Raw genomic sequence first — 12,503 nt, 5'->3', positions numbered from 1 at the left:
CTTAAAATGTGTATATACTTTTTTGGCACCCTCGGTATTTATACTTCTTGTATACCTGTGTTTGTGGCCTGTACGTCAAGAAATTGTGATGTTTTTGCCCATACGATTCCTTTTAATTAAAAGCCCCAAACCTATTTACTGTTCCCTCTGCTCATTTCTGGTCAGTACATTTAAAATCATCTGAGAACAATTCATGAATCTTACACACACACAGACAATTAACCCCCCTTACCTCTGTGTCCCCTTGAGGGTTGTCTGTGCATCTGCCTTTCTTTATAGGAAAGGGGAACACCTAGGTTCAGTTCATCCTTCTCCATGATGACTCCCAGAGTACGTGGAATGTCACAGGTGCTCAGTAAAAAGGTGTAGAAAAGTGTTTCCACTCAGTTAAGTAAATTTGAGAAATACCACTCTGCACATTAGCAGATCAGTGAAACCTCCGTATTCTCCTATTTTGGAAAGACAGAACTAACCAGATACAGGAAACAAAGTCAAATACTGAGCCCATCAATTACCCACAGAAGAATGGTCAAAACAATTCTTTTCTTTAGACCCCCACATCCCTATTATTATATATATTACTCAAAGCTCCTTTGGTGGCAAATGATAGAAGACCCCCAGCTCAAACCAGGAATGGTAGTATGCAGTATAAACTACTATTACAAAATCTCCAAACAACAATGGATTCAACAAGAAGAATGTTTATTTCTCATGTAAAAAATCGTAAGGAACCCAGGAACCTACATTTTTTTCAATATGATTACTCTCTCATCCTTAACACATGGCTTCCATCTCATGATCCAAGATGGCTGGTCCTGCTTCCTCCATAAAGTCTACAATCCACCTAATGGGAATAAAGGAGGAGAAGAGGAGGGCATGTTCCTTTCCTGTGCTACAGAAGTCTGAAAACTACAGCCTGTAGGCCAACTACCTGCTTCTGTAAATGAAGTCTTATTGGTATACAGTCACACCCACTGACCTCGTATGGTTTATGATTGCTTTCACACTACAAAAACAGAGTTGCATAGTTGGAACAGAGACCATGTGGCTGACAAAACCTAAATTATTTACTATTGGGACCTTTAAAAAAATTATGCCCACTCCCATTCTATCATTATGTAAGATGTTCACACAAGGGAAAGCTGGGTGAAGGATAAAAGGGGCAAACTAGCAGCTGTGCAGACTGATAGTCTGAGAGCAGACAGGAACTCTCTCTACTATTTTTTCAGCTCTTCTCTAAATCCAAAACTCAAAAATAAAAAGATTTTTTAAAAGATGCTTTAAGTGAAAAGCAAGCCACAGAATGGGAGAAGATCATTGGAACATATCCCACAGACAGGAGTCATACCCAAAATATATAAGAAAATACAAATTAATAAGAAAAAGACAGACAGTACAGTAGAAAAATAAGCAGAAGGATTTGACCAGGCACTTCCAAAGGATAAATTATTCAAACGGCCAACAAGGATGAAAAGGCATACAACGTCCTTCATAATGAGGGAAATGCATATTAAAACCATGATAAGATACCATGATATATTCACCAACTGGCAATATTTTTAGTCTCACGATACCAACTGTTGGTGAGTATATAGATCAAGAAGAACTCTCATTCCCTGCTATAAGTTGGAGTAACTACTTGGGAAACAGTTTGGCATGGTCTACCAAAGATATGCATGTCCTATAGCCTAGCAATTCCACTCCTAGACATATACCCTAGAGAAATGTGAGCACATGTGTCCTGGGCTACATAGACAAAAATGTTCATAGAGCTTTGTTCGTAATGATAAAAATTGAAAACATCCTATGTGGTCATCTATCAAGAGATGAAAGGTAAAGACTTCTGTAAATACTGTATGGATAAGACATCAGCAGGAATGGCAAAGTAAGGCTCTCCAAAACTCTCCTCCATAAATGCAATGAGAACACTGGGGAAAATGGTCAAAATCAACATTTTTAGAACTCTGAAAATTAACTGAAAGATTGTAACAACCCAGGGAGGATTTATTCAAGAAAAACAGCTGACTCTCAGGAAGAACAGTGAGTTTGTGGCATTTTAAGTTGACTTACTCTGATTCCACTCTTTCCAGTGTGTGGTAGCACTGAAAACCAATCATGGTAGAAACCAGCCTAGCAGCCTCTGGGGGCAAAGACCAGAGTAGAGCTCCTCCAAAACTCAACTCCCAAATAATTGTCATTATCTGACTGGCTGACAGGTCCCTGGAAAATCCCACTCACAATGTTTGTCTTTATTTTACCTGACTCAGAGCTCATAGGGTATGTTGTTCTCCAGAGACATTTGTTGAAAACCATCAGTGGTGATTTTTAAGCATCACAAATACATGAGGCAATGGGGGTAAACAAGCTGACTGAAAAAACTCGAAAGGAAAAACTGGGGAATGAGATGTCCCCATATTCTTGGGATCTAGAAGGCCACATACAAGTGTAGGGCTGTGCACATGCCCAGGAAATACCTGAGAAGGCTCTAAGCTCTCACTGCGGGCTGTTCCTGATGCTCTGTGGAAACAAAAAGTAACGGATAAGGTGGAACTACAAACTACCTGCAAGAGCATTGAAGGTGTATACTAACAAGCACACAGAACCCCTCAGCAAAGGTTGGGAGATTTAATGGCTCCAGACATTTAAGGAAATCTCTGTTCAATCATTAGTTGACCACCAAACTAAATGATCAGAGAATCTAGTGGCCATACATGACAAAAAATACATACTTTACAGAATTTGTTCCTGGAAGTCATAAAAAAACAAATAGCAGCAACAACAAAAACAACATACCCCGGGAAAAAGGAGATCTGATCTCCAGAGTTGCCACAGGATATTATTTCAAATGTTCAGTTTTCAACAAAAAATTGTGAGACATGTAAAGAAACAAGAAAGTATGGCCATATCGGGGGGAAGGGAGCAGTGAATAGAAACTGTACCTAAGGAAACCAAACATTGGACTTATTAGACAAAGACTTTAAATCAGCTATTTTAAATATATTCGAAGAACTAAAGGAAAATATCTTCAAGTAGGATAAATTCAAAGAGATCCATACCTAGACACATCATAATTAAACTGACAAAAGGCAAATACAAAAAGAGAATCTTGAAAGCAGCAACAGATGGCAGAGGGGGGTTATCACTTTATGAGGGGTGAAATGTCTAATTATTGCATTGTTTTGTAAACCTGAAACTAATTAAAAACAAAAGTTACTGGGCCGGCCCGGTGGCTCAGACAGTTAGAGCTCCATGCTCCTAACTCCGAAGGCTACAGGTTCGATTCCCACATGGGCCAGTGGGCTCTCAACCACAAGGTTGCCAGTTCAATTCCTCGAGTCCCGCAAGGGATAGTGGGTAGAGCCCCCTGCAACTAAGATTGAACAGGGCACCTTGAAATGAGCTGCCGCTGAGCTCCCAGATGGCTCAGTTGGTTGGAGCGCGTCCTCTCAACCACAAGGTTGCTGGTTCGACTCCCGCAAGGGATGGTGGGTTGCACCCCCTGCAACTAGCAACGGAAACTGGACCTGGAGCTGAGCTGAGCCCTCCACAACTAAGACTGAAAGGACAACAACTTGACTTGGAAAAAAGTCCTGGAAGTACACACTGTTCCGCAATAAAGTCCTGTTCCCTTTCCCCAATAAAATCTTTTAAAAAAAAACACAAGTTACTGATGGTCAAAACCAAAAAAAACAAAAAAAAAACCAGAAAGCAGCAAAAGAGGAATAACTTACCATGTACAAGGAATCCCCGATAAGCTTAACAGTTGATTTCTTATCAGAAATCACGGAGGCCAGAAGGCAGTACAATGTCCTCAAAATGCTGAAAAGAAAAGCATTGTCAACCAATAATTCTACATGAACAAAATATCCTTCAAAAATAGAGGAGATGGGTGAAGGATTGACAGCATCAGGAGTTCCATTCACATGCTTCTCCATGAAACTGGTGAAAACTATACAAACACAACAATTTAAAGCCTCTGCAGGGTAGATGGGTGGCTCAGTTGGTTAGAGAGCGAGCTCTGGGCAATGGGGCTGCCGGTTCGATTCCCACATAGGCCAGCGAAATGCGCCCTCCTCAATTAGAATGAAGTCAATGAGCTGCCGCTCAGCGCCCAGCTGGCCAGATGGCTACAAGGTTGCCGTTTCGACTTCCACAAGGGTTGGTGGGTTGCGCCCCCTGCAACTAACAACGGCAACTGGACCTGGAGCTGCATCCTCCACAACCAAGATTGAAAGAACAACAACTTGACTCGGAAAAGTCCCGGAAGAACACACTGTTCCCCAATAAAGTCCTGTTCCCCTTCCCCAATTAAAGAAAAAAAATCTTAAAAAAAAAAAAAAGAAATATCAGCTCTAAATGACACATTAGATGAAATGGACACACAGTAGCACCTCGGTTTTCAAACATCTCCGTTGACGAACATTTCGGTTTATGAATACTGTAAACCCAGAAATAAATGCTTTGGTTTTCAGAAGTCAAACATGTCATGCGGCTTCTGCTAAGTGCAAGATCGGGAGGCCTAGCTGTCAGCTGTTTTCGAACGTTTCAGAATTCTAACAGTCTTCTGGAACGGATTACGTTCGAAAACCGACGTACCACTGCAATTAACATTGACAGAGCACTTCATCCTAGAATATCAGACTATACATTCTTTTCTAGTGTACATGGAACATTCTCAAGGATAGACCATATATTGGTACATAAAACTAGCCTCAGCAAATTTAAGAAGACTGAAATCATACCAAGCATATTCTCTGATCACAAGGCTTTGAAATTGGTTAAAACTGCAAAAAGAAAGCAGAAAAAACAACAAATGTGTGGAGATTGAACAACATACATTTAAAGAATGACTGGGTCAAAGAAGAAATAAGAGGAGAGGTCAAAAGATACACAGAAACAAATGACAAAGAAAATACATCCTACCAAAATTTTTGGGATGCAGTGAAAGCAATTTTAAGAGGGAAATTTGTATCATTACAGGCCTAGGTCAAGAAATAAGAAAAATCCCAGATAATAACCTCATGTTACATCTTAAAGAACTAGAAAAAGAACAAATGAAACCCAAAGTCAACAGCAGGAAGGAACTAATGAAAACCAGAGCAGAACTAAATGAAATAGAGAACAAAAAGACATTAGAATAAATCAACACAAAAATGAGCTGGTTCTTTGAAAAGATTAATAAAATTGACAAACCCTTGGCTAGACTCACTAAGATAAAAAGAGAAAAGACACAAATAAACAAAATCAGAAATGAAAGAGGGGAAATTATCACGGATGCCACAGAAATACAAAGGATCATCCAAGAATACTATGAAGGACTGTATGCCACCAAATTCAATAATCTAGGAGAAATGGACAAGTTCTTAGAAACATATAGCCCTCTTAGGCTGAATCACGAAGAATGGGAAAATCGAAATAGACCAATCACCAGTAAGGAAATTGAATCATTCGTCCGAAACCTCCCCAAAAGCAAAAGTCCAGGACTAGATGGCTTCATTAGTGAATTCTACCAAACATTCAAAGAAGATCTAATACCTGTCTTACTCAAACTCTTCCAAAAAACTGAAGAAGAGACAATACAATATTCCCTAACTCATTTTATGAGGCCAACAATACCCTGATGTCAAAAACCTGATAAGGATAACACAAAAAAGAAAATTACAGACCAACATCTTTGATGGATACAGATGCAAAAATCCTAAACAAAATTCTAGCAAATAAAATGCAACAATGCATTAAAAAGATTATTCATCACAACCAAGTGGGGTTCATCCCAGGGGCACAAGGATGGTTCAATATATGCAAATCGATCGTGATACACTACATAAACAAAATAAAGGACAACATCATATGAGTATATTAATAGATGTAGAAAAAGTGTTTGACAAAATACAACATCCTTTTATGAGTAAAACACTTAATAAAATAGGTATAGAAGGAAAATACCTTAACATAATAAAGGTCATAGGCCTCTTCCTCTAGGTCCCATATTGAACTTGAGTTGGAAGAGGCAAGTCCGGTCTCAAAATGGAGGTAAAACCGCTGACCAGTCGCCCCCAGCCCGACTCCAGCCATCGCCGCCGCCACTGGGGGGGAGGAGGGCCATGATCCAAAGGAACCAGAGCAGTTGAGGAAACTGTTTATTGGTGGTCTGAGCTTTGAAACTACAGATGATAGTTTAAGAGAACATTTTGAGAAATGGGGCACACTCACGGATTGTGTGGTAATGAGAGATCCCCAAACAAAACGTTCCAGGGGCTTTGGTTTTGTTACTTACTCTTGTGTTGAAGAGGTGGATGCAGCGATGTGTGCTCGACCACACAAGGTTGATGGGCACGTAGTAGAACCAAAGTGAGCTGTTTCCAGAGAGGATTCTGTAAAGCCTGGTGCCCATCTAACACTGAAGAAAATTTTTGTTGGTGGTATAAAGAAGATACAGAAGAATATAATTTGAGAGACTACTTTGAAAAGTATGGCAACACTGAAACCATAGAAGTTATGGAAGACAGGCAGAGTAGGAACAAAAGAGGATTTGCTTTTGTAACTTTTGATGATCATGATACAGTTGATAAAATTGTTGTTCAGAAATATCACACTATTAATGGGCATAATTGTGAAGTGAAAAAGGCCCTTTCTAAGTAAGAAATGCAGTCTGCTGGATCACAAAGAGGTCGTGAAGGTGGATCTGGCAACTTTATGGGTTGCAGAGGAAACTTCGGAGGTGGTGGGAGTAACTTTGGCCGCAGTGGAAACTTTGGTGGAAGAGGAGGCTATGGTGGTGGCGGTGGCAGCAGAGGTAGTTATGGAGGAGGTGATGGTGGATATAATGGATTTGGAGGTGATGGTGGCAACTATGGCGGTGGTCCTAGCTATAGCAGTAGAGGAGGCTATGGTGGTGGTGGAGGATATGATGGTTACAATGAAGGGAATTTTGGCGGTAACTATGGTGGTGGTGGGAACTACAATGATTTTGGAAATTATAGTGGACAACAACAATCAAATTATGGACCCATGAAGGGGGGCAGTTTTGGTGGAAGAAGCTCGGGCAGTCCCTATGGTGGTGGTTATGGATCTGGTGGTGGAAGTGGTGGATATGGTAGCAGAAGGTTCTAAAAACTCAGCACAAAAGGGCTATAGTTCTTAGCAGGAGAGAGAGCGAGGAGTTGTCAGGAAAGCTGCAGGTTACTTTGAGACAGTCATCCCAAATACATTAAAGGAACTGTAAAAATCTGCCACATAAGGAACGATGATCCATAGTCAGAAAAGTTACTGCAGCTTAAACAGGAAACCCTTCTTGTTCAGGACTGTCATAGCCACAGTTTGCAAAAAGTGCAGCTATTGATTAATGCAATGTAGTGTCAATTAGGTGTACATTCCTGAGGTCTTTTATCTGTTGTAGCTTTGTCTTTTTCTTTTTTCTTTTCATTACATCAGGTATATTGCCCTGTAAATTGTGGTAGTGGTACCAGGAATAAAAAATTAAGGAATTTTTAACTTTTCAATATTTGTGTAGTTCAGTTTTTCTACATTTTAGTACAGAAACTTTAACAAAATGCAGTTTTGAAGGTGTTTCCTTGTGAGTTAACAAGTAAAGAAGATCATTGTTAATTACTATTTTGTACGAATTTTGCTAAAGTTAACTGTAAAGAAACACCTGCTGACTTGCAGTTAAGGGGAATCTATTCTCCCCATTTCCAAACCATGAAATAAATGGGCTCTGACACATGGAGAGAATAGGTATTTGTATGTTTGCAATGTGTGTTTTAGATAAATAGAATTGGGTATTTAAATTAGCATATTTGTGACTTCAATAGCATTAAGATTTACCTTCAAATGAAAAATCTCAAAATTCAAACAAACAAAAAAAAGTCATATATGACAAACCCTCAGCTAATATCATAATTAACAGTGAAAAACTGAAGCCCTTCGCTCTATATTCAGGAACACAACAGGACTGTCCCCTATCACCGCTGCTTTTCAACATAGTATTGGAAGGAAGTTCTAGCCAGAGCAATCAGGCAAGAGAAAGATATAAAAGGTATCCAAACTGGGAATGAAGAATTGTCACTTTTTGCTGATGACATGATGCTTTATATAGAAAACCCTAAAGACTACACCAAAAAGCTATTCAAAGCAATAAACGAATACAGTCAAGTTGCTGGCTACAAAATCAACGTACAAAAGTCCATTGCATTCGTATATACTAACAATGAAATCTCAGAAAGAGAAATTTAAAAAAAAAATTCCTTTTGCAATTGGAACAAAAAGAATAAAATACCTAGGAATAAACTTAACCAAGGATGTGAAAGACCTATATACTGAAAAATGTATAACATTTTTAAAAGAAATGAAGACACAAAAAAATTGAAAGACATTCCATGTTAATGGATTGGAAGAATCAACACAGTTAAAATGGCCATATTACCCAAAGCAATATACAAGTTTAATGCAATCCCTATCAAACCCCAATGGCATTTTTTAAAGAAATAGAACAAGAAATGATCAGATTTGTATGGAACCACAAAAGACCCCGAATAGCCAAAACATTCCTAAGAAAAAAGAACAATGCTAGAGGTATCACACTCCCTGACTTCACTTTGTACTACAGAGCAACAATAATCAAAACAGTATGTTATTGGCAGAAAAACAGACACACAGATCAATGGAATAGAATAGAGAAATAAACCCCCAGAAATACAGACAGGTAATTTTTGACAAAGAAGCCAAAAACGTACAATGGAGAAAGGACAGCCTCTTCAATAAATGGTGCTGGGAGAATTGGAAACCCACGTGCAAAAGAATGAATTAGACTGCTGTCTGTCACCGTGTCCCAAAATTAATTTAAAATGGATCAAAGGCGTAAACGTAAGACCTGAAACAATAAACTGCATAGAAGAAAACATAGATACTAAACCTATGGACCGTGGGTTCAAAGAGCATTTTAGAATTTGACTCCAAAGGCAAGAGAAGTAAAAGCTAGAATAAATGAATGGGACTATATCAAACTGAAAACTTCTGCACAGCAAAAGAAATCAACAAAATAAAAGAGGCAACCAACCGAATGGTAGAAGACTTTTGTAAACAACGCCTCCAATAAGGGGCTAATATCCAAAATATACAAGGAACGCATACAATTCAACAACAAAAAAATAAACAATTCAATTAAAAGATGGGCAGAACACCTAAAGAGACATTTCCCCAAAGAGGACACACAAATTGCCAATAGACATATGAAAAAATGCTCAACATCACTCATCATCAGAGAAATGCTCAACATCATTAATCATCAGAGAAATGCAAATCAAAACCACAATGAGATATCACCTCACCCGTCAGAATGGCTATCATCAACAAGACAAATAGTAACAAGTGTTGGAGAGGCTGTGGAAAAGGAACCCTCATACACTGTTGGTGAGAATGCAGATTGGTGCAGCTGCTATGGAAGGCAGTGTGGAGGTTCCTCAAAAAAATTAAGAATAGAATTACCATATGACCCAGCAATCCCTCTCCTGGGTATCTACCCAAAAAATCTGAAAAGTTTTATCCAAAAAGACATGTGTGCTCCAATGTTCATTGCAGCTTTATTTATGGTGACCAAGACATGGAAACAACCAGAGTGTTCTTCAATAAATGAATGGATAAAGTTGTGGTATATATACACAGTGGAATACTATTTGGCCATAAGAAAAGATGAAATACAGTAGTACCTTGGTTTTTGAATGTCTCTGTTGACGAACATTTCGGTTTACGAATGCCGTAAATTTTATGGATCTATGGTATCATTAGATAGTAAAATTCATGCTAAATTTGCAGTTTTAGGGGTTGATTTTAGAGGTCTGGAATGGATTAATCCATTTTGCATTACTTTCCATGGGGAAACTGTGCCTCGGTTTTTTAACGTTTCAGAACTTGAATGGTCTTCTGGAACGGATTACGTTAAAAAACCGAGGTACCACTGTAGTACCATTTGCAAGAATATGGATGGATGTCGAGATTATAATGCTAACCGAAATAAGTCAGATAGAAAAAGTAGAGACCATATGATTTCACTGATATGTGGTATATAAAACTGAAAACAACAAAAGAGCAAGACAAAGAAGTGAAGAAACAAAAACTCATAGACACAGACAACAGTTTAGTGGCTAGCAGAGGGTAAGGAGGGAGGGGGTTGGGAGATGAGGGCAAAGGGGATCAAATATATGGTGATGGAAAGAGAACTGACTCTGGGTGGTGAACACACAATGTGATATATATAGATGATGTATTACAGAATTGTACACCTGAAATCTATGTAACTTTACCAACAATTGTCACCCCAATAAACTTTAATAAAAACAAAAGGTTTGAAGCCAATAACCATAAGACACTAGTAAAAGAAGAACAAACTAACCCAAAGAAAGCAGAGGGAAGGAAATATTATAGATTAGAGCAGAAATTAATGAAATAGAAACACACAAAGAAAATCAATTAAATCAAAAGCTGGTTCGTTGAAAAGATTTTAAAAAACTGAGAAATCTATAGGTAGATTGAACAAGAAAAAAAAGAGAAAGGATGCAAACTACTAGAATCAGAAATGAAAGAGGGGATATTACTACTGACCTCAGACAAACAATTAAGGATTATGTGTTCATTTGTATGCAAACAACATATACATAACCAAATGAGATGGATAAATTCCTAGAAAACACAAACTACCAAAACTGACTCAAGAAGAAATAGACAATCCGAACAGACCTATAATAAGTGAAGTTATTGAATTAGTAATTTTAAAAACTAGCCACAAAGAAAAGCCCAGGAGCAGATAGCTTCACTGGTATATTCTTCCAAACATTAAAGAAGAATTAATACCAATTTTTCACAAATTCTTATCATAAACACAAAAGAAAGAAACACTTCCCAACTCATTTTAGGAGTCCAATATTATCCTGATACCAAAACCAGAGAAAGACATCACAAGAGAAGAAAACTATAGATGTATGCAGATGTTCTCAACAACATATTAGCAAACAAAACCCAGCAACATATAAAAAGAACTACATACCATGGTCAAGTGGACTTTTCCCCAAGAATGTGAAGTTGGTTTAACATCCCAAAAATCAATTAATATAATATGCTATAATAACAGAATAAAAGACAAATTAAGACTTTCCCAAACAAAAACTGAGAGAATTTGTTACTAGCAGACCTGCACTACAAAAAATGCAAAAGGGAATCTTTCAGGTTAAAATGAAATGACTAGACAGTAACTCAATTACAAATGAAAAAATAAAGAGAACCAATAGAGGTAACTACTAGGGTAAATATAAAAGATAACATAAATGTACTTGTTGTTTGTAGCTCTTCTTTCTCATTTATAAGACAACTGCATAAAGCAATAATTATACATATTATGTGGATAAAAATGCAAAGGCCTAATGTTCCTGTTCGTTTTGGTTTGTGTTGTCCAGCACGAATGGCATTCATCACTTTAAGGACAATATTGTGGAATTTCAATCTGTTAGAGAGTCATGGAAAAATAAACTTCCTTATATTGTATCTTCCACGAGGCAGTAACATTTGCGCATTTTCACACGTGGATTAAAAAACCTGTGCATTTCCCAAGGACAGAAACAGCATATTCTCCAGGAACTGGATTCTCACCCAGGATTGTGATGATGCTGATGAAAACTCTGTGACTCATACTTGCCCTTAACTAAGTGTTAAACATATCCCTGTTGAGGCGATAATAACCAGTGTGGAAATTGATAACAGATATGAAGGTATTTTGGAACTTTAAAGAGAGATCTCCTGAACACCTGGAATGATCAAATTTCCAGAAACTGAAAACTATCCTGATGGAATTGGAGGTGGTCTGATTGATGGTTTGAAGCAGGTACAGCAGGTAATGTTATCTAAAGATTCCTCAAATCACTATTTGCAACTTCTTAGGAAGTTGGTAGTATGGATCTTGGGAAGTGTGAGTACCAAAGATGTTTAGTCCTCCTCCTTCCTGACAAGTAGGAGCCCTCCATGGGAGGCCAAGCTGCCAACTCCTGAGACAGAGCCAGGAAAGCTTCCCAGGGACTGCCCAACCTCAGTCAAGTTCCTGAGAGCGAATAGCCAGGTGCTACCAAGCACCATCACCACCAGCCACAGGTCAGGGACAAGGCTGTGTGGTCTGGCTTCTTGGGAGAAGAAACTAATATAGTTAACAACCAGGCACTGTAACCTGAAAACTCAATCCTCGCAACAATTTCCCACATTATTGTCATCGCATTTTACAGGAACGGGGGGAGGAACTTCTAATCCCATCTCTGCCAGGGTTTAGCATGGTGGACAAGAAAAGTGAGTCTGTTTTCTCACCTGTAAATGGTAACAGTACATGCCTCACCCGGTGGTGGAGAGATTTAACAGACCACGCAGGGACCCTTAACAAACACTGGATTCATTCCCGGGTTTCCCATCCCGACGTTCCGCCACGCCCCATCCCTATGCGCAGGCTCAGATCCCAAACCCAGCCTCGC

General features: G+C 38.6%; 1 protein-coding gene and 1 pseudogene across 2 annotated transcripts in view; one reads left to right on the top strand and one right to left on the bottom strand.

Annotated features, from left to right (window-relative positions):
- The window catches only part of RPN1 (ribophorin I), a 51,697-nt gene extending 39,220 nt beyond the window's left edge, over positions 1-12,477 (bottom strand). Inside the window, exons 1-2 of one of the 2 annotated variants that reach the window (XM_019717189.3) lie at positions 12,343-12,477; positions 3,732-3,819 (exon numbers count right to left, since the gene is read on the bottom strand). In XM_019717189.3, the coding sequence (XP_019572748.1) occupies positions 3,732-3,734 (3 nt within the window). In that variant the 5' untranslated portion in view covers positions 3,735-3,819; positions 12,343-12,477. Of the gene's footprint in view, positions 1-3,731; positions 3,820-5,946; positions 5,982-12,342 lie in introns of those variants that run through there. The other variant, XM_074340485.2, reaches the window with a different exon arrangement.
- LOC109437765 (heterogeneous nuclear ribonucleoprotein A3-like) lies at positions 6,028-10,219 on the top strand (annotated as a pseudogene).
- Positions 12,478-12,503: the final 26 nt, after the last annotated feature.

The sequence above is a fragment of the Rhinolophus sinicus genome, chromosome 4 (genome assembly GCF_057876585.1).
Source record: "Rhinolophus sinicus isolate RSI-liver-muscle chromosome 4, RSI-T2T, whole genome shotgun sequence".
Classification (NCBI taxonomy): Eukaryota; Metazoa; Chordata; class Mammalia; order Chiroptera; family Rhinolophidae; genus Rhinolophus; species Rhinolophus sinicus.
This window is presented reverse-complemented; position numbering and strand designations above follow the sequence as displayed.